The sequence below is a fragment of the Salvelinus alpinus genome, chromosome 2 (genome assembly GCF_045679555.1).
Source record: "Salvelinus alpinus chromosome 2, SLU_Salpinus.1, whole genome shotgun sequence".
NCBI lineage: Eukaryota > Metazoa > Chordata > Actinopteri > Salmoniformes > Salmonidae > Salvelinus > Salvelinus alpinus.
Window position 1 is genome coordinate 93084432 of NC_092087.1, and position 22824 is coordinate 93107255.

Genomic DNA, 22824 nt, shown 5'->3' on the forward strand with positions numbered 1-22824 from the left:
GGGAGCAGGAACAGGGCATACTGGACCCTGGGGACGCACATTAGGCCTAGTGCGTGGGGCCGGAACTGGTGGTACCGGACTGGGGACACGCATCTCAGGGCTAATGCGGGGAGCAGCAACAGGATGCACAGGACTCTGGAGACGCACAAGAGGCTTAGTGCGTGGTGCCGGAATTGGTGATACCGGGCTGGAGACACGCACCATAGGACGAGTGCGTGGAGGAGGAACAGGGCTCTGGAGACACACTGGAAGCCTGTTACGTGGTGTAGGCACTGGTGGCACTGAACTGGGGCGGGGAGGTGGCGCCGGAAATACCGGACCGTGCAGGCGTATTGGCTCCCTTGAGCATTGAGCCTGACCAACCTTACCTGGTTGAATGCTCCCCGTTGCCCGACCAGTGCGGGGAGGTGGAATAACCCGCACCGGGCTATGTAGGCGAACCGGGGACACCATGCGTAAGGCTGGTGCCATGTAAACCGGCCCGAGGAGACGCACTGGTGGCCAGATATGTAGGGCCGGCTTCATGACATCCGGCTCAATACTCAATCTAGCCCTGCCAGTGCGGGGAGGTGGAATAACCCGCACCGGGCTATGCACACGTACAGGAGACACCGTGCGCTCTACTGCGTAACACGGTGTCTGCCCGTACTCTCGCTCTCCACGGTAATTACAGGGAGTAGGCGCAGGTTTCCTACCTGACTTCGCCACTCTCCCTTTAAGCCCCCCCCAAAGAAATTTTTTGGGTTTTCCCACAGGCTTCCTACCGCTTCGTCGTGCTGCCTCCATTCGCCGGTATCCCTCCTCGCACTGCGCCAGAGAATCCCAGGCGGGCTCCGGCACTCTCCCTGGGTTGATCGCCCACCTGTCGATCTCCTCCCACGTAGTGTAACCCAGATCCTTTGTAGGTTCCTTTTCCTGCCTCCGAGCTAGCTCCTCATATCGCCGCCTCTCTGCTTTCGCTGCCTCCAGCTCAGCTTTGGGGCGGTTATATTCTCCTGGTACCTCCCGGTCTAAAATTTCCTCCCATGTCCATAAATCCTTGTATTGCTCCTGTTGCCGCTGGTCATGCCGCTTGGTCCTATGGTGGGTAATTCTGTCATGATCGTGTGGCGGATTGACAGACCAAAATGCAGCAGTTGGAAAATAAGCCATCTTCTTTTATTTAACAACCCGAAGATGAACACGACACAAAAACACTTTAACAAAACAACAAAACGACCGTGAAGCTACAAACGTTGTGCACATACATACATACAGGCTACAAACGTTTTACATAGACAACGCTAGACATCTACACTCAACACAAAACCATATCCTACACCCCATAACCCCTTTACCATATAAACACCCAACACCAACAAAACATAAACATTCCCCATGTCACACCCTGACCTAACTAAAATAATAAAGAAAACAAAGAATATTAAGGCCAGGGCGTGACAGGAGAGAAAAAATGGTGGACTAAGAAAAATGGTGTCTTTTGCTAACGTGGTTAGCTAATAGATTTACATATTGTGTCTTCCCTGTAAAACATTTTAAAAATCAGAAATGATTGCTGGATTCACAAGAAGTGTATCTTTCATCTGGTGTCTTGGACTTGTGATTTAATGATATTTAGATGCTAGTATTTACTTGTGACGCTATGCTAGGCTATGCTAGTCAGCTTTTTTACTGGTGGGGGGTGCTCCCGGATCCGGGTTTGGGAGGAACTAGAAGTTAATGTGTAAATCAGGAGGTGTCTGAACACAAAGTACGTGTTCCTCTGTTCCTCTGCTCAGACGTTGCTGACACCAGATCTTACAACACCTGGATAGGTATTTTACATATCAGCTAACCACATCATGTGTTTCAGCAATCTGTCAGTCAACCAATGGTTGACGCATGCAACGTCTAAGCAGTGGAACGCGACCTTATTCAGTATTGACAAAAACCTGCAGGTGTGTCCCTCACAGCAACAACCTGCTATAAGATGGCTGTTGACCCAAGATCGACCCCCTTGAACAAGATACAGTATACTGCACTATCTCTGCACTAAACAAGGTACAGTATACTGCACTATCTCTACACTAAACAAGGTACAGTATACTGCACTATCTCTGTACTAAACAAGGTACAGTATACTGCACTATCTCTGCACTAAACAAGATACAGTATACTGCACAATCTCTCCACTAAACAAGGTACAGTATACTGCACTATCTCTGCACTAAACAAGGTACAGTATACTGCACTATCTCTGCACTAAACAAGGTACAGTATACTGCACTATCTCTGCACTAAACAAGGTACAGTATACTGCACTATCTCTGCACTAAACAAGGTACAGTATACTGCACTATCTCTGCACTAAACACGGTAAATGTTTCAGGTAAAAGTCTAACCATGGTTCTCCTTTCACTGTTCTACAATATTAAAACGTGTATAAATACAAACATACTGTAATCACATGATTATTTACACAAATATTAACAGACCTGTTATCAATAAAATGTCTACTTAATATTGTGCTACAGTTATTCAAATACTTTAAGTAGATTGTTGTACAACATTTAATTAGTAAGGTAGTTAAGTTGAATACTCACTTTTACTGTGGTTGCACAGATCTGTATATTGTTGTCTGCTGTTGTCACAGAGAGCTGAAGCAGTGGTCCTGCTGGTTTTACAGAGCCATGTGCCTCAGGTGGGTGGAGATTTACCTTAGGGACCAATGGAATGGTCTAAAACTCATGCAATACTAAAGTGCTGCACCTTACAATACCATTGTGCTGCAGCTTACATTCTGTTAAGTTTCATTTTCCCAGCACGTACTCAATTCTAGCCAATGAGAGAATGTTGCTAGGCAAACATTATTCTACTCAGGATAGGCAAAATCTGAATTTTGATTGGGTATCGCTGTTCAACCTTGGCTGCTTGCCAGAATCATAAGATAGGCCACATCTTTGGATAAAATGAAATGTGTTGGATACATAGAACTCTACTGGGAAAAAATTGGTTAAAAATTAAATAACAAATAAAACTGCATTTTGAAATGTAACTGTATACTGTAACTTTATAGTTGCCTAACCTGGTCCCAGATCTGTTTCTGCTCTTTCCAACTCCATAGATTACCACAGTATGAGTCATAATACCCATAAAACACCGCTGTCAAACAGGAAAATGGTTCCAATCATTTTTCCACCATTCATTTTTCACATAGAGGATTTTAGAAACACTTAAAATGGTAACACTACGGTCATAACCATGTCATAATATGTCTTAACAACTGACATAACTTGTCATAACCTGTCATAATATGGTCATAACACTGTCATGACACATATATTTAGACCTGACATAGTGAATAATCAGTGTCCTCGGTTCCTGAACTTATACTTTCAGTAACTTACTCTGGTGTCATTTACTATAAACACTGCAGATATCAGCTCAAATTTGTATCTGGTTTAATACAAGTTACAACAGGGAGACACCATCCAGCACAGAAGCTGGTCTTCTATCTGGTCTTCTCTGAGTTCTATCTGGTCTTCTCTGAGTTCTATCTGGTCTTCTCTGAGTTCTATCTGGTCTTCTCTGAGTTCTATCTGGTCTTCTCTGAGTTCTATCTGGTCTTCTCTGAGTTCTATCTCTTCTCTGAGATCTATCTCTTCTCTGAGTTCTATCTGGTCTTCTCTGAGTTCTATCTGGTCTTCTCTGAGTTCTATCTGGTCTTCTCTGAGTTCTATCTGGTCTTCTCTGAGTTCTATCTGGTCTTCTCTGAGTTCTATCTGGTCTTCTCTGAGTTCTATCTGGTCTTCTCTGAGTTCTATCTCTTCTCTGAGATCTATCTCTTCTCTGAGTTCTATCTGGTCTTCTCTGAGTTCTATCTGGTCTTCTCTGAGTTCTATATGGTCTTCTCTGAGTTCTATCTGGTCTTCTCTGAGTTCTATCTGGTCTTCTCTGAGTTTTATCTTGTCTTCTCTGAGTTCTATCTGGTCTTCTCTGAGTTCTATCTGGTCTTCTCTGAGTTCTATCTGGTCTTCTCTGAGTTCTATCTGGTCTTCTCTGAGTTCTATCCTCTCTTCTCTGAGTTCTATCTGGTCTTCTCTGAGTTCTATCTGGTCTTCTCTGAGTTCTATATGGTCTTCTCTGAGTTCTATCTGGTCTTCTCTGAGTTCTATCTGGTCTTCTCTGAGTTCTATTGCTCTGGTGTCATTCACTATATCAACAGATATGAGAACAAACCATAACAAGTCTAGTGACTATAAACCTGCACCTTGAGTGTCACAAATAGATCACTGTATATCATGTGTATTACAGAAACTCTAAATATGCTAAATAATGTGTTGATGTTTAATACGAGATTTAGGGAACTTACATTTCCCCATTGGGTTTGTGTTGTGGGAGGTACGTGTGGGGTTTGTCCCAAATGGCACCCTTTTAACTTTATAGTGCACTAGGGCCCTGGTCAAAGTAGTGCACTAGGGACCTGGTCAAAGTAGTGCTCTAGGGCCCTGGTGAAAAGTATTGTAAAGGGAATAGGGTGCCATTTGTGACACAATCCCACATGTGCTGATGTGTTTCAGACTGTCCTTCCTATTTAGATACCTGTCTCTTACCACATGTGCTGATGTGTTTCAGACTGTCCTTTCTATTCAGATACCTGTCTCTTACCACATGTGCTGATGTGTTTCAGACTGACCTTCCTATTTAGATACCTGTCTCTTACCACATGTGCTGATGTGTTTCAGACTGTCCTTTCTATTCAGATACCTGTCTCTTACCACATGTGCTGATGTGTTTCAGACTGTCCTTTCTATTTAGATACCTGTCTCTTACCACATGTGCTGATGTGTTTCAGACTGTCCTTCCTATTTCGATACCTGTCTCTTACCACAGGTGCTGATGTGTTTCAGACTGTCCTTCCTATTTAGATACCTGTCTCTTACCACATGTGCTGATGTGTTTCAGACTGTCCTTCCTATTCAGATACCTGTCTCTTACCACATGTGCTGATGTGTTTCAGACTGTCCTTCCTATTTAGATACCTGTCTCTTACCACAGGTGTATGAAATGTCTGCTTTGTTCTGCAGTCATCAACATGATGCACTGACTTCCCTCACGGTCCTTGTCATCACGAGGTGTGTTTTGATGGAATGACGTCCTTGTCATCACTAGGTGTGTTTTGATGGAATGACGTCCTTCTCATCACGAGGTGTGTTTTGATGTAATGACGTCCTTGTCATCACTAGGTGTGTTTTGATGGAATGCTGTCCTTCTCATCACAAGGTGTGTTTTGATGGAATGACGTCCTTGTCATCACTAGGTGTGTTTTGATGGAATGACGTCCTTCTCATCACGAGGTGTGTTTGTAATGTAATTTCCAGTAAAAGTTGTGGCAACGTAGCCTGTGTACCCGGATCATACTTCTTTGTGTGTAACAGTCAGTTTAGCGTAAAAAAACATTTGCTTAGGTACCGGACACCAACGTGATCTGTTGGACCAAACGTGATCTGTGATAGAGTTACTATATTTACACAACCCTTGTGATAAGGATATATGTGAGGGTTTTTGAATCAGGATAAATCCTCTTATCTGTTCGAGCTCATTATTGATAGAATGTTCATATGTGACCCGATTCAAGAAGCTAGGCACTACTTCACCACTTGTTTGGCAGAAATGCCTTAAAAAACAAACTTGTATGCCATCTGCAAATACGAGCCTAGTCGGTTTAGCCACGGAAAAAGTCAGGAACCTTCCCGCTAGCCATGATTGGTGGAGATAATGGATGTGCTGGATATGCCAAGCGATGAGTTTGGATTGGTCTGCCATGTAGCATACTTCTGTCTATAACGTGAGTTGCTCAGTATGTGAAGATACTGAGCAGCTTTTTAAAAAGATATAACGTTAGCAATGGACTGCTCTCAACAACATTGCTGCCTTGAATTCATTAGACGCTATAGACAAAGATCAGTGGGGACAAGTTGTGATGGACTACTACTATGCTCAGTGTGAACTGGAGTGACTTGGCACAGGTTGTGATAAGAGTCACAATGATAATAGTCATTGACTCAAAGCAGCATTCCAAACGTTGCTTGTTAGGGGGGTAGTTGCAGAAACGTTGGAATGGTTTAGTCGGCTTCCTAAATAGTTGGTCAGGATGATCCACCGCCTGCAGGAGCGGCGCCACCAGCACCGGGGAATCCACCAGCCATGCCTTCAGGCATACCACCAGCACCGGGGAATCCACCAGTCATGCCTTCAGACATACCACCAGCACTAGAATCCACCAGTCATGCCTTCAGGAATACCACCAGCACCGGGGAATCCACCAGTCATGCCTTCAGGAATACCACCAGCACCGGGGAATCCACCAGCCATGCCTTCAGGTATTCCACCAGCACCGGGGAATCAACCAGTCATGCCTTCAGGCATACCACCAGCACCAGGGAATCCACCAGCCATGCCTTCAGGCATACCACCAGCACCGGGGAATCCACCAGCCATGCCTTCAGGCATACCACCAGCACGGGGGAATCCACCAGTCATGCCTTCAGGCATACCACCAGCACCGGGGAATCCACCAGTCATGCCTTCAGGCATACCACCAGCACTAGAATCCACCAGTCATGCCTTCAGGCATATCACCAGCCCCGGAGACCACCAGTCATGCCTTCGTTCATACCACCAGCACGGGGGAATCCACCAGCCATGCCTTCAAACATACCACCAGCACGGGGAATCCACCAGCCATGCCTTCGTTCATACCACCAGCACGGGGAAATCCACCAGCCATGCCTTCGTTCATACCACCAGCACCGGGGAATCCACCAGTCATGCCTTCAGGCATACCACCAGCACCGGGGAATCCACCAGCCATGCCTTCAGGCATACCACCAGCACGGGGGAATCCACCAGTCATGCCTTCAGGCATACCACCAGCACCGGGGACCACCAGCCATGCCTTCAGGCATACCACCAGCACCAGGGAATCCACCAGCCATGCCTTCAGGCATACCACCAGCACTAGAATCCACCAGTCATGCCTTCAGGCATACCACCAGCATGGGGGAATCCACCAGCCATGCCTTCGTTCATACCACCAGCACCGGGGAATCCACCAGTCATGCCTTCAGGCAGACCACCAGCACGGGGGAATCCACCAGTCATGCCTTCAGGCATACCACCAGCACCGGGGACCACCAGCCATGCCTTTAGGCATACCACCAGCACCGGGGACCACCAGCCATGCCTTCGTTCATACCACCAGCACCGGGGAATCCACCAGTCATGCCTTCGGGCATACCACCAGCACCCTGGTACAACTTGGTGATGATTGGGTTGTACACATTGTATCAATTGATGGTTCAGACTTTTCCATATTCTGTTCCAGTTAAAGGGTTGTTCAGATTCAATTAGATCTGTGGACCATACTTTTTTAATGGTTAGCTCAGAATATGAGCTTTCCAATAGTTCTTTATACATTTTTTATTTATTAACTTTTACTTATTGAGGGTAGCCCAATTGAGACCAGGGTCTCATTCCCAATGGTGCACTGAATACAAACATTTTCTCCCAAACAGGAAGGAAAACTAACATGACAAATTGAACAAGGAGAATAAAAATAAGCACAAATAACCAACTCAACACCACAATTTCAAAATATAAACCACCACAATCAATCGAAAGAACTGCAATTCGCCTCCAGAGTGGCACAGCGGTCTAAAGCCCTTATTGCAGTGCTAGGGGTGTCGCTACAGACCCGGGTTCGATCCCAGGCTGTATCACAACTGGCTGTGATTGGGAGTCCCCATAGGGCGGCACACAATAGGCCGGCATCGTCCGGGTGAGGGGAGGGTTTGGCCGACTCCTTGTGGCGGGTCGGGCGCCTACAGGCTAACCCCGGTTGTCAGTTAAATAATGTTTCCTTCGACACGTTGGTGCGGCTGGCTTCCGGGTTAAGCGGCGGGTGTTAAGAAGTGCGGTTTGGTGCGTCATGTTTCAGATGGCGCATAACTCGACCTTCGCCTCCCGAACTCATTGGGGAGGTGCAGCGATGAGACAAGATCGAAGTTGTGGAGAAAAAAGGGGTAAAATACAATCTTCATTGAAATAATTCAACACCAGAGTCCTAACCTGCACTAGAGGCTCCAGGGAAACAAGATGCAAGGAATTGTGTAGGTTATTCCAACAATGGGGCAATAAAACTGAATGAGTATTTACCTAAATTGGTAGAGACTAGAGGGACCTCAAGAGTTAAGTAATCTTACGAGCGGCTTTGGTAGCTCATTCTTTCATGCAATAGTAACAAAGTTCGATACGTTGGAAGCTTCTGTAGAAGAGCTTTGTAAACAAAAAGGGAGGAATGAAGAGATCAACAAGACTTTAATGAGGACCAGCCAACCTTTTAATACAGGATGTAGTGGTGAGTATTAAAACTGTCACCTGTGATAAAGCAAAGGGCACTATGGTAGACTGCAGCCAAAGGTTTAAGAGTAGTGGCTGCTGCAATCTGGTAAATGGTGTCACCATAGTCAAGAACTGTCAGGAAAGTTGACAGTACAATCTGCTTCCTGCTATTTAGGGAGAGGCAAGATCTAGTCCTAAAACAGAAGCCCACTTTACATACAGATGAATACTACAAGTTATAACAGATAAACCAATATTATTTATATTAATAGTAAAGAGAACAGGTTCCAGTAGCAGGAAACTGGACTTGATACCATCAGAAATCACACATTGAGTCCTGTCTGACAGATCATTCTCAAACCACTTTCAACAAGCCTGATCCAGGCTTATTTCAGTCAACCTTTAAATGAGTGTGATGGTCAACAGTGTCAAAGTCTTTATAATGTTTCTGATCAAAGTAATTGAACATCTAAAACAAGTGTAGCAGCTAAACCTGCTCTGTCCAGGTCTGACACCTGATTGGTTCACAGTAATAATAGATGGGATTCTAACACCTGATTGGTTCACATTAAGAATAGATGGGATTCTTACACCTGATTGGTTCACATTAAGAATAGATGGGATTCTAACACCTGATTGGTTCACATTAAGAATAGAGTGGGATTCTAACACCTGATTGGTTCACATTAAGAATAGAGTGGGATTCTAACACCTGATTGGTTCACATTAAGAATAGAGTGAGATTCTAACACCTGATTGGTTCACATTAAGAATAGAGTGGGATTCTAAAACCTGATTGGTTCACATTAAGAATAGAGTGAGATTCTAACACCTGATTGGTTCACATTAAGAATAGAGTGGGATTCTAAAACCTGATTGGTTCACATTAAGAATAGAGTGAGATTCTAACACCTGATTGGTTCACATTAAGAATAGAGTGGGATTCTAAAACCTGATTGGTTCACATTAAGAATAGAGTGAGAAGTTTAAAAGGTTCTTAGTTGACAGTTGGCCAGGGATTCTAGAACTTTGGGAAGGCAAGATAAATTGCAAATTGTACGGTAGTTATCTAAGTCAGAAGGATCTCCTCCTTTATGTAGGGGATGACATGTCCTGCGTTACAGATACCACACATGTAAATGTATTCTAGTATGGGACCAGAGGCTGTGAAACCCTGCTGGGACAACAAGGGAAAGGGGGATACTAGTCAGTTGTACAAATGAAATGTGTCTTCCACATTTAACCCTTCAGAATCAGAGCAGTGCAGAGGGCTGCCTTAATCAACAGCCACATCTTCAGCACCTGGGGAACAGTGGGTCAACTGCCTTGTTCACGAGCAGAACAACAGATTTATACCTTGTATGCTCAGGGATTTGATCCAGTAACCTTCCAGTTACTGGCCAAATGCTCTAATGTCTTGGCTATCTGCCAACCCCAAGGGGGAGGAGTTGTTTAAAATGTTTTACCACTTTACAGAAGTTAGCATATATAGCACATGTGTTATAAAGATCAGTCCTTTCAGGAGCCCAGATCATTTATTTATAAATCCCATCATTGAATGGTTTGGTAGTTGGGTTTCCCAAGGGACTCCATAGGCTAACATAGCTGACCTAAATTGTAAATATAAACAAAAAGAGTTGCCTGGTAATGTGTATGTATCTGGTAATGTGTATGTATCTGGTAATGTGTATGTATCTGGTAATGTGTATGTATCTGGTAATGTGTATGTATCTGGTAATGTGTATGTATCTGGTAATGTATATGTATCTGGTAATGTATATGTATCTGGTAATGTGTATGTATCTGGTAATGTGTATGTATCTGGTAATGTGTATGTATCTGGTAATGTGTATGTATCTGGTAATGTGTATGTATCTGGTAATGTGTATGTATCTGGTAATGTGTATGTATCTGGTAATGTGTATGTATCTGGTAATGTGTATGTATCTGGTAATGTGTATGTACCTGGTAATGTGTATGTATCTGGTAATGTGTATGTATCTGGTAATGTGTATGTATCTGGTAATGTGTATGTATCTGGTAATGTGTATGTATCTGGTAATGTGTGTGTATCTGGTAATGTGTATGTATCTGGTAATGTGTATGTATCTGGTAATGTGTATGTATCTAGTAATGTGTATGTATCTGGTAATGTGTATGTATCTGGTAATGTGTATGTATCTGGTAATGTGTGTGTATCTGGTAATGTGTATGTATCTGGTAATGTGTATGTATCTGGTAATGTGTATGTATCTGGACATGTGTATGTATCTAGTAATGTATATGATATCGGCATGGTTACAGATTCCACATTTGGACCATTGGGGAGATGCAAATGGCCGCCCTCCAGATAACAAGGCATTAGTGTGAAATAATAGCCAACATCTGATCTGAGGCTTTTGACCATTCTTTGTTCTTAATCATTGTTGGGGAAAAATTGGATCCAGATCAGATGTTGGGTACTATATTAATTGAATAGTATATGAATCCTGTTAATTAAAATGTCAAATTTGGCCACAATAAATTAGCTTAATTTCTCAGAGATCAAATGACAATTATATTATATAACACAATAATGAATCTTAATTTTATATTATATAACATAATAATTCATCTTAATCTGAGATGGTGGATGTGGAAATCTTATTCCTTCTGGTCTTCTGAGTTGGAACTACCTGAGGTGAAATAGGTGCCCATGCACTGATAACCTTTAACAGCGGCTAATGCAGCCCCTGCTGCTAACGACCATGGAGAGCTGTACATGGCTCCCAACCCCAATGCAGTCGTACTGGCAAGTGCTGACCACTTGCAGTCATTCAATTTTTCTTCTCTTCTTCTTATTTCTTCCTCCTCCTGTCTCCTCTCTCTCTCTCTCTTCTCCTCTTCCTGTTTCTTCCTCTCCTCCTCCTCTTCGATCTTCATCTGGGCCTCCTGGTACATCTCATTGGTGTAGTGTTTTCCTCCATTCTTCTCCACCATCTCCTCTATTTTCTTCAGCAGCTCTGTGACCTGAGTGTTGTGTTTTCTCTTGTCATTATTTAGGGAGTGATATCTGCCCCCACAGATATTGATGAGTTTACGTAACTCTTTGCTCTTAGCAAGAAACTCCTCTACTGATTTACCCTTCAGTAGATCTCCATGTGTGAACAGCAAGATGGTGTACATTGAGGCATCTTCTCCAAAGTTCTCCTGGATCCACTTCACAGTGTTCTGCTCCTCCTCTGTGAACCTCCCCAGTCTGATCACCAGCAGGAAGGCGTGGGGTCCTGGGACTGACATGTAGATGGCCTTTTCTATTTCACTTTTCATCTCTTCTTGAGACATTGTTGTGTCATAGAGCCCCGGGGTGTCGATGACATCAATCTTCCTCCCATCCACCACTCCACTCTGTTTCTCACTCTGTGCAGTCACAGACACTGGAGAATCCTCTGCTTGAAACACCTCTCTCCCCAGGATGGTGTTTCCTGTTGTACTCTTCCCTGCTCCAGTCTTCCCCAGCAGAACTATCCTCAGGTTAGAGGGATGCCCTGAAACTGTGGAAACAGACAAGAAATGATTGATTTTGTAATAATATTTTAAGATAAATGCACAAGTCAGAGGACTAAAGGTCAAGAGGACTAAAAGTCGATAGAGAACTAACGATCAATGGAAATAGTGTTTTTTCTGTAATAGCAAATTATTGATCAATGGGTCAGAGACATGGGAGGAATTTGTCTAGACATTGATCCTGAAATAGGCCATTGGCCCAGTTTTATTGCAAGGAATTATGATTGGTCAACCACACGCTAGGCTTGCGTTATAAAACTACATCCCGTCCCTTTGTTCTGCGGAGAGAATCACTGAAAGGAGAGAATATCTGAGGACAGGGGAGAATGAACATCTACCTCTCAGCATAACATCTATGATTTGTCCTCTTTGAATAAACCTATTTGTCTCCCCCTGATTTGCTTTGGGGTCTGTGTTATTGATGAGTAACATCAACTGCTAACACTGATAGTGGTTGTCTTGATAGAAGGCTACTGAAAACCCTATGTAAGTCCATGTATATACTGTATATATATATGTGTGTGTGTGTGTGTGTGTGTGTGTGTGTGTGTGTGTGTGTGTGTGTGTGTGTGTGTGTGTGTGTGTGTGTGTGTGTGTGTGTGTGTGTGTGTGTGTGTGTGTGTGTGATCAGACTGGTACCTTGGCATTGACCAGTGAAGTCTTGCAGACAGAGTGTCAACAGGAACAGAATCCTCAGAGTCCTTCCTCTTCCTCGTGCCATTACTACAACTGCAGCCAATCAAAAACATGGAAAAAGACGATGACCTCATTACAAAATATAAAGTCCACATTTCTTTGGTGACTCATGCAGTGTTCTGCAAAGTTCCTACTTTTACAGATAATAATTTTTCTCAGCTATTTGACTTTCAAACAATTAAAACTATTGAGCTATAAACTATAAAAAGAGTAATGATATGTGGTATAACTGTAGATAAACACAGTACATTCCTTAACAAAGTAGCCTACATCAGGTGAACAAAATGTACTCATATGGGGCGTATCAAATGACATTCCAAACATGGTTATTATTCTACCGTTTCCTGGCTGCTGCTGTTAAGACCAGATAGACCAGTTAGAGGTTGTGTTTCTATTACCATCAAACATCACATCTACTGTGTAGACAGACAGGAAGAGTTCAGACAATAATTACATTACATCACATCTACTGTGTAGACAGACAGGAAGAGTTCAGACAATAATTAAGTGGAATCAGTATAACTGAAACCAGTACTTAATGTGTAAATCAGGAGGTGTCTGAACACAAAGCATGTGTTCCTCTGTTCCTCTGCTCAGATGTTGCTAAAACCAGATCTTACAACGCCTGGATAGGTATTTTCCATATCAGCTAACCACATCGTGTGTTTCAGCAATCTGTCAGTCAACCATTGGTTGATGAATGCAACATCTAAGCAGCGGAACGTGACCTTAGTCAGTACTGACAAAAACCTGCAGGTGTGTCCCTCACAGCAACAACCTGCTATATGATGGTCGTTGACCCAAGGTACAGTATACTGCACTATCTCTGCACTAACCAAGGTACAGTATACTGCACTATCTCTGCACTAAACAAGGTACAGTATACTGCACTCTCTCTGCACTAACCAAGGTACAGTATACTGCACTATCTCTGCACTAAACAAGGTCCAGTATACTGCACTATCTCTGCACTAAACAAGGTACAGTATACTGCACTATCTCTGCACTAACCAAGGTACAGTATACTGCACTATCTCTGTACTAAACAAGGTACAGTATACTGCACTCTCTCTGCACTAACCAAGGTACAGTATACTGCACTATATCTGCACTAAACAAGGTCCAGTATACTGCACTATCTCTGCACTAAACAAGGTACAGTATACTGCACTATCTCTGCACTAACCAAGGTACAGTATACTGCACTATCTCTGCACTAAACAAGATACAGTATACTGCACTATCTCTGCACTAACCAAGGTACAGTATACTGCACTATCTCTGCACTAAACAAGGTACAGTATACTGCACTATCTCTGCACTAACCAAGGTACAGTATACTGCACTATCTCTGCACTAAACAAGGTACAGTATACTGCACTATCGCTGCACTAAACAAGGTACAGTATACTGCACTATCTCTGCACTAACCAAGATACAGTATACTGCACTATCTCTGCACTAACCAAGATACAGTATACTGCACTATCTCTGCACTAACCAAGATACAGTATACTGCACTATCTCTGCACTAACCAAGATACAGTATACTGCACTATCTCTGCACTAACCAAGATACAGTATACTGCACTATCTCTGCACTAACCAAGATACAGTATACTGCACTATCTCTAAACTAAACAAGATACAGTTTACTGCACTATCTCTGCACTAAACAAGGTACAGTATACTGCACTATCTCTGCACTAAACAAGATACAGTATACTGCACTATCTCTGCACTAAACAAGGTACAGTATACTGCACTATCTCTGCACTAAACAAGGTAAATGTTTCAGGTAAAAGTCTAACCATGCTTCTCCTTTCACTGTTCTACAATATTAAAACGTGTATAAATACAAACCTACTGTATAGCATCATGTGATTGTTAACAGCTACATGATTAAACTGTTTTGACATTTTGATGTTAAGTAATGTAATCATATGATTATGTATGCAAAAATGTGAACAGACCTGGTATCAATAAAATGTCTACCTAATATTGTGCTACAGTTATTCAAATACTTAACATAGATTGTTGTCCAACATTTAATTAGTAAGGTGGTTAAGTTGAATACTCACTTTTAGTGTGGTTGCACAGATCTGTATATTGTTGTCTGCTGTTGTCACAGAGAGCTGAAGCAGTGGTCCTGCTGGTTTTACAGAGCCAGGTGCCACAGGTGGGTGGAGATTTACCTTAAGGACCAATGGAATGGTCTAAAACTCATGCAAAACTAAAGCGCCCAATGTGCTGCACCTTACATTCTGTTAAGTTTCATTTTCCCAGAAACTAGTCATTTCTAGCCAATGAGAGAGTGTTGCTAGGTAAACATGATTCTACTCAGAATAGGCAGAGTTTGAATTCTGATTGGGTGTAGCTTTTTAACCTTGGCTGCCTGCCAGAATCAGAAGATAGGCCACATCTTTGGGTAAGATGAAATGTGTTTGACACATTGGACACAAAAAAAGGTAAAACATTTAATTAGCAAATAAAACTGATTTTTTAAATGTAACTCTATAGTTGCCTAGTCTGGTCCCAGATCTGTTTGTTCTCTTTCTTTTTTTTCTTTTTTATTATTATTTTTATTAACAAATATCAACAAACAAAAGAGGAATAGTCTCATGCAAACAAGCATACATACAAACTATTTACATTGCCAGGAATCCTAAACAAACAAATCACATTCTTTGATAATACAACATGTTTTAATTGCCTTTTTGTTTTTCATTTTAGTTAAAGTAGTGCCATAGTGTTTAAATGAATTTATAAAGTGAAAGAAGTTAGGTTTTGAATTAGACCATTTGCATTTGTGAATATTAAACTGACCTAGTATTATTAGCAGTTTAATTAAATATACTACATCTTTATCTATGTCAGAATTTCTGAAATAATTATATCAAAACCATTAAATAGTACTACCGGTCCAATTTGTTTTGTAACTAAATTCTGTATGTCAATCCCAAAAAATCGACTATAAATACAGGCAAAAAACAAATGCAAAATGGTCTCCTTCTCCATTCCACAGAAATCACAATTATAGTCAATATTCAGCTTGAATCTTTCCAAAACATGTTTCACAGGATAAATTCTATGTAACATTTTAAATGAAACTTCCTTTACCTCGTTACTGATACAATATTTGTTATCCATTTCCATGCTTTCCCCCATTGTATATCACCATAGATATTCAACCAAAAGAGTCTTGATGAGGGAATTGTAGTATCACAAACAATATTCCTAATCTGTTTATTACTACATTTATCTTTGATGTTAATATTGCCAATAAATATATTTTAATGTAAATCTATGTTACTTACATCAACCACAGAGGAATTTAAAAAAGATACAACCCCCATTGGAATCGCATCAAAAACAATATGTCACGATCGTCTTGATGAGAAAGAGTGGACCAAGGCGCAGCGTGTGAAAAATACATTATCTTTATTTAGAGAAGAGTGAAACACGAAACGAACGCTTATGACAAAACTAAACAAAACAACAAACGACCGTGAAGCCACAAACGTAAGTGCATACAAAAGCTACAAACGTTTACATAGACAATTACCCACAAAACCCAATGCCTATGGCTGCCTTAAATATGGCTCTCAGAGACAATGAACCACAGCTGCCTCTAATTGAGCACCAATCTAGGCAGCCATAGACATACAAACACCTAGACAAGTTGCCTGACCCATTTAACATACAAACCCCTAGACAATCCAAAAACACATACATTCCCCATGTCACACCCTGACCTAACTAAAATAATAAAGAAAACAAAGAATACTAAGGCCAGGGCGTGACACAATAGCATATTATTTTGGGGTTACTGGAATGATAAACTTATCAAGAAATGTCCCATATGAGAGTAGATATCCATCCTCATTCAGTAACTGACCAACCAAAATTATTTTATTCTCAAACCAGTTACGAAAAAAGAGACTTCTTTTTAAATCGTATATCTTTGTTGTTCCATATAACGTATCTGTGAGGGGAAAATTTGTGTTTATGCGCTAACATCCAAGCTACAATTGCCTGCTTATGGAATAAGGAAGACTTTACTGGAATTTAATCAACATATAAATTAAAACCTGTTGGGGATGGGGGCGCTGTTGAGACTATTTATGCTAATTGGGTAATTTTTGAAACGGCTTCCCACAAAATCCTTGATCGTACAATATGCATATTATTATTATTATTGAATAGAAAACAGTCTATAGTTTCTATAGGAGTTGAAATTTTGTCTCTAAGTGGAACAGAGCCCATTCTACAGCAATTTCCCTGACATGGAGTCAGATTTGAGAAATGTTGGCCACTGTTCTGAAGTCAGTTAAAAGGGCACTGCTATTGCTATGACTATACGGACACTTCTTACGTCTTCCCCTGGATGCCTTTACGTGATGACGATTCCAATGGGGTCGATTGCGCGTTCACAGGCACTACAAATGAAAAAACCCTGTAGCTAGCAAGTCTTTTCTTGCTGCGTAACGCGCGTGGAGGACACCGACCCCCTCCTGTTCCAAGCGTTAGTTTAGCCTGTTATATTTCTCCGGTCATCTTTTCACTCGTTATAGGAGTTAAAAACATCATAAGGTAGTTAATTTAAAGCGTTTTATAGCAATTTATATCCGTTTAGTGCGATTTTGGGACATTTATTTTTGAAACGATGTGAATAGTTGGGCACGCTTTTCAGTTCATCCCGAACGCAGTTGGCATTTCCACATGGCAAGAGGACAGCTTTCCACCAAAAGATGATTACTCCCAAGAAAGGATCCTTTGCCCAAGATACTGATGGAAGAACAGCTCAAGGTAGGACATTTTTATTATGATAAATCGTGTTTCTGTCGAAACATTTTAGTGGCTTAGGACGCCATGTTTTTTGACGTAGCTTCGCTTGGCGCAAACTGTATTGAAAAGTAAGGATAAATTAAAAAATGTAATTCCGCAATTGTATTAAGAATTAAATTGTCTATCAATCCCTGTCCACCCTATATTTTTTAGTCACGTTTATGAGTATTTATGTATAAGAGTAGATCACTGTCTAAGTGGCGCAAGGACATATTCTGACCAGCTGAGTTACATTTCACATTGTCTAACCATGATTTTGGTGGCTAAATATAAACGTTTTCGATCAAACTCTATATGCATTGTGTAATATGATGTTACAGGAGTGTCATCTGAAGAATTCTGAGAAGGTTAGTGAAAAAATTAATATATTTTTGGCGATGTTGACGTTATCGCTCACTTTGGCTAGAATCAATGCTGGGCTGCTATGTGCTATGTGCTATGCTAATATAACGATTTATTGTGTTTTCGCTGTAAGACACTTAGAAAATCTGAAATATTGTCTGTATTCACAGGATCTGTGTCTTTCGATTCGTGTATGCTGTGTATTTTTACGAAATGTTTGATGATTAGTAAGTAGGTAAACACGTTGCTCTAAGTAGTTTTTCTATTCCATTTGTGACGGTGGGTGCAATTGTAACCTATGCCATCTACCTGAAATATGCACTTTTTTCTAACAAAACCTATCCCATACCATAAATATGTTATCAGACTGTCATCTGATGAGTTTTTTTGTTGGTTAGGGGCTATAAATATCTTAGTTTAGCCGAATTGGTGATGGCTACTGGTGTTGGTGGACAAATAAAAGATGGTGGATTATACTAATGTGTTTTTAGGTAATAGATGTACATCTTTACATATTGTGTCTTCCCTGTAAAACATTTTAAAAATCGGACATGTTGACTGGATTCACAAGATCTGTGTCTTTCATTAGCTGTATTGGACTTTAATGTGTGAAAGTTAAATATTTAAAAAAAATATTTTTTTTGAATTTCGCGGCACTGGTTTTTCAGTGGGGGGGGGGGGGGGGGGTGTGCCGCTAGCGCCACGCTGATCCTAGACAGGTTAATTTGAAGCAAAAATTCTAAACCACCAACAGAGCCAAATAAATACTTAGGGAAGACATTCCAAATAATGTTCTGGTGCTTAACATACTTCAGAATCCAATTTATTTTAAAAGTATTATTTAGAGTATTGAAATCTAAAACCTGAAGACCTCCTTGTTCTTGGGAAATAGTGAGAATATATTTTCGTAGATAGTGAGGCTTGTTCCTACAAATAAAATTATAAAGAATCATATTGTCAGGGTATGGGTGAAGGGCTGTAGGAAGTCAGGCGCAGGAGAGCAGATAATTGTTAACAAAACGGAGCCTTTTATTTGGCGACCCAAAAGCACATGGCACAAACTAACACGAAATACAAATAAGGGTTAACATAACCCAGTTTAACCAGCCTAACGTGCGCATACATGAACAGATAAACAATACCACACAAAGACATGGGGAAAAACAGAGGGTTAAATACACAACACATAATGAGGAAAATTAAAACCAGGTGTGTGGAAAAACGAGACAAAACAAATGGAAAAGGAAAAATGGATCGGTGATGGCTAGAAGAACGACGACTTCAACCGCCGAACACCGCCCGAACAAGGAGAGGCATCGACTTCGGTAGAAGTTGTGATAACAGAGTGTCAACAGGAACAGAGTGCTCTGAGTCCCTCCTCTTCCATCTCTGTTACAACAGCCAATCACAAACATGGTAACAGACGATAACCTCATTACAAATAAACAAAGTCCACAAGTCTTCTGGTTCCAAAGTTTACAGATGAGGATAAACTAAATGATGAGGATAAACTCAAATATTTGACTTTCAAACAATCTAAACTATTAAGAGACTAATGATATCTGGTGTAACTGTCCTAGATGTGTGGAGACTATAAAGAGAGTAATGATATGTGGTAAACCTGTCCTAGATGTGAGGGGTCTATAAAGAGAGTAATGATATGTGGTAGAACTGTCCTAGATGTGTGGACACTATAAAGAGAGTAAAGATATGTCTTGTAACTGTACTAGATGTGTGGAGACTATAAAGAGAGTAATGATATGTGGTATAACTGTCCTAGATGTGTGGGGACTATAAAGAGAGTAATGATATGTGGTGTAACTGTCCTAGATGTGTGGGGACTATAAAGAGAATAATGATATGTCGTGTAACTGTCCTAGATGTGTGGGGACTATATATCGTTGAAGAATGAAACAGTATGAATAAATTCATAAAAATAATTTATAAATGAAAATATGTTAATCATTATTTTAATATGTTGGGTAACACATTGTATTAAAGTGATAATGCCCTGGAAGCTGGTGTTTGGAGGAAATATTGACACTGTGGCATAGTTTGCAACACCTAACAACACCCGTGCCAATAACACCGGCTTGTCGGGCATCATCACTTAATTATATATTTTTTCTCAGCAATTTGACTCAGCAATTTGACAACATAATATTCCCGTAAAAAAACTGTAGATTGTTGTACATATAATTGGTGAAGTAGTTAAGTTGAATTCTCACTTTTAGTGCCGTTGTCTCCTGTTGTGACAGTGAGAGCCTATTTTCAGAGTTAGGTTTTGTTTTCCATGTAACTAGTTACTTCTAGCCAATGGAAGAGTGTTGCTAGGCAAAAATAATTCAATTCAGGACAGGCAGAGGGTGAATTCTGATTGGGTGTCGCTGTAATCAGCCTCCTCCTGACAACTTAACCCTGTCTGTCTGCCCAGAATCAGAAGGTAGCCCACATCTCTGATGAAATGAAATGTGTCTGACACTATTAGGGGAAAAGGTATATGATTTTTATTTTATTTTTTACAGCATTTTAAAATGTAACTGTGTAGTTGCCTAGCCTGGTCCCAGATCAGTTTGTTCTCTTTCCAACTCCATTGATCACTACATACTGTAGTTGTCTAGCCTGGTCCCAGATCAGTTTGTTCTCTTTCCAACTCCATTGATCACTACATACTGTAGTTGTCTAGCCTGGTCCCAGATCAGTTTGTTCTCTTTCCAACTCCATTGATCACTACATACTGTAGTTGTCTAGCCTGGTCCCAGATCAGTTTGTTCTCTTTCCAACTCCATTGATCACTACATACTGTCGTTGTTTAGCCTGGTCCCAGATCAGTTTGTTCTCTTTCCAACTCCATTGATCACTATCAAGCCATGACAATGAGTGACAAGGAGATGGAATGATGGCACAAACAGACTGGCACTCAAGGTATCAGTTGCCTAGGTCTTCTATTGTAAAGATTTTCCCAGAAGAAGAGGTCTGTGTCCAACACGTTTCATTTTACCCAGAGATGTGGCTTATCCAAGGTTGAGTTGTCAGAGGAGCTTGATAATAGTGACACCCAATCAGAATTCAGCCTCTGCCTGTCCTGAGGTGAATGATTTCTCTCGTTGGCTAGAAATGACTACTTACAGGTGAAACGAAACTTAACTCGGACTATAAGGTGCAGCACATAGCTTCAGCTCTCACAGTCACAACAGGGGACAACAATTAACAGATACGTTGTTGATGAATCGTTACTTGAGAAATGAGACCAAGTTGAGACGCTGGACGCGGTGGATAAGGTATAGTAAAGACAGTTTATTCAGAGGCAAAGATATCTGGCAAAGCGTGCTGCACGGACTCGTTCGTCTAGTTCTTAGGGAACTATCGGAAGGGTCCATATACATAGTGTGCAGTGCATTTTATACAGTAAATGACGTAGGTAGATTCTGGTAGCTCGTGCTTCTGACTGGTCGTTGGAAGTGGAGGATCGTCCCCTCCAGGCTGTTGTCAATGTCCCATTGGTTCTTGGCACTGTTCTTTGTTCGTGGAACTCCCGCCTGAAACAGGGGGGTGTGTGTGTGTGTGTGTGCATGCGCGTGCTCGTTTAGTGGCATGCCTGTCTGGGTTGTTTCTGCAATGACAAGATGTTGTTGCAGACACCAGCAGCTGGCGCCCGAGGTCAGAGCGCCCCCCCGAGGTCAGAGCGCCCCCTGCCTTATCAGTACTCATAAAAGGTCTGAGTCAACCATCTATCTCTGTGTGTGGGAGTGAGGTTAGTATCTGTTAAAGGCAGAACGTGATTAACTGTGGGGTGTAGCAAAGTGTCACAACAAAGTCTGCTTTAATAAAGAAGGCATTATATCAGTATTATAGCTATGTGTTAAGAACTAATTTGTCTTTCGATTCCTGTCAACCCTGTATTTTTTAGTCAAGTATATGATTAGCTTTTGATTAAACTAGATCACTAAAAGATGGCGACCGACATTTCCAGGCTTGTTTTGCTACTATTTTCATTGTATAACCACGTTTTTTTATGGCTAAATATGCACATTTTCGAACAAACTCTATATGTATGTTGTAAAATGATGTTACTGGAGTGTCATCGGAAGAATTCTGAGAAGGTTAGTGAAAAAATTAATATATTTTGGCGATGATAACGATATCGCTCTCTTTAGCTTGAATTCATGCTGGGGTAACGTTTGCATATGTGGTATGCTAATATAACGATTTATTGTGTTTTCGCCGTAAAACACTTAGATAATCTGAAATATTGTCTGAATTCACAAGATCTGTGTCTTTCCAATGCTATGCTTTGTCTATTTTTAAGAAATGTTTTATGATGAGTAAATTGGTAATACACGTTGCTCTCTGTAGTAATTCTAGTCGCTTTGGTGAGATTTGTGATGGTGGCTGCAATGGCAAACTATGATTTATACCTGAAATATGCAAATTGTTCTAACAAAACCTATCCTATACCATAAATATGTTATCAGACTGTCATCTGATGAGGTTTTTTCTTGGTTAGTGGCTATCAATATCTTAGTTTAGCCGAATTGGTGATAGCTAGTGGTGTTGAGAAAAAATGGTGGACAAAGAAAAGTGGTGTATTTTGCTAACGTGGTTAGCTAATAGATTTACATATTGTGTCTTCCCTGTAAAACATTTTAAAAAACAGAAATGATGGGTTTATTCACAAGATCTGTATCTTTCATCTGGTGTCTTGGACTTGTGATTTAATGATATTTAGATGCTACTATTTACTTGTGAAGCTATGCTAGCTATGCTAATCAGTGTGGGGGGGGGTGGGGGGTGCTCCCGGATCCGGGTTTCTGAGGCAGTAGAAGTTAAGAACTAATTTGTCTTTCGATTCCTGTCAACCCTGTATTTTTTAGTCAAATATATGATTAGCTTTCGATTAAACTAGATCACTCTGAAAGATGACGTCCGACATTTTGAGGCTTGATTTGCTACTATTTTCATTGTATAACCACGTTTTTTTATGGCTAAATATGCACATTTTCGAACAAA

At 41.1% G+C, this 22824-nt stretch overlaps 1 protein-coding gene across 1 annotated transcript in view; it reads right to left on the reverse strand.

Annotated features, from left to right (window-relative positions):
- LOC139568285 (GTPase IMAP family member 8-like) overlaps nucleotides 1-14852 on the reverse strand; it is a 35555-nt gene extending 20703 nt beyond the window's left edge. The window contains exons 1-3 of the mRNA XM_071390033.1: nucleotides 14706-14852; nucleotides 12568-12657; nucleotides 11284-11915 (exon numbers count right to left, since the gene is read on the reverse strand). Of these exons, the coding sequence (XP_071246134.1) occupies nucleotides 11284-11915; nucleotides 12568-12649 (714 nt within the window). The 5' untranslated portion in view covers nucleotides 12650-12657; nucleotides 14706-14852. The remainder of the gene's footprint in view (nucleotides 1-11283; nucleotides 11916-12567; nucleotides 12658-14705) is intronic.
- Between the last annotated feature and the right edge of the window lie 7972 nt (nucleotides 14853-22824).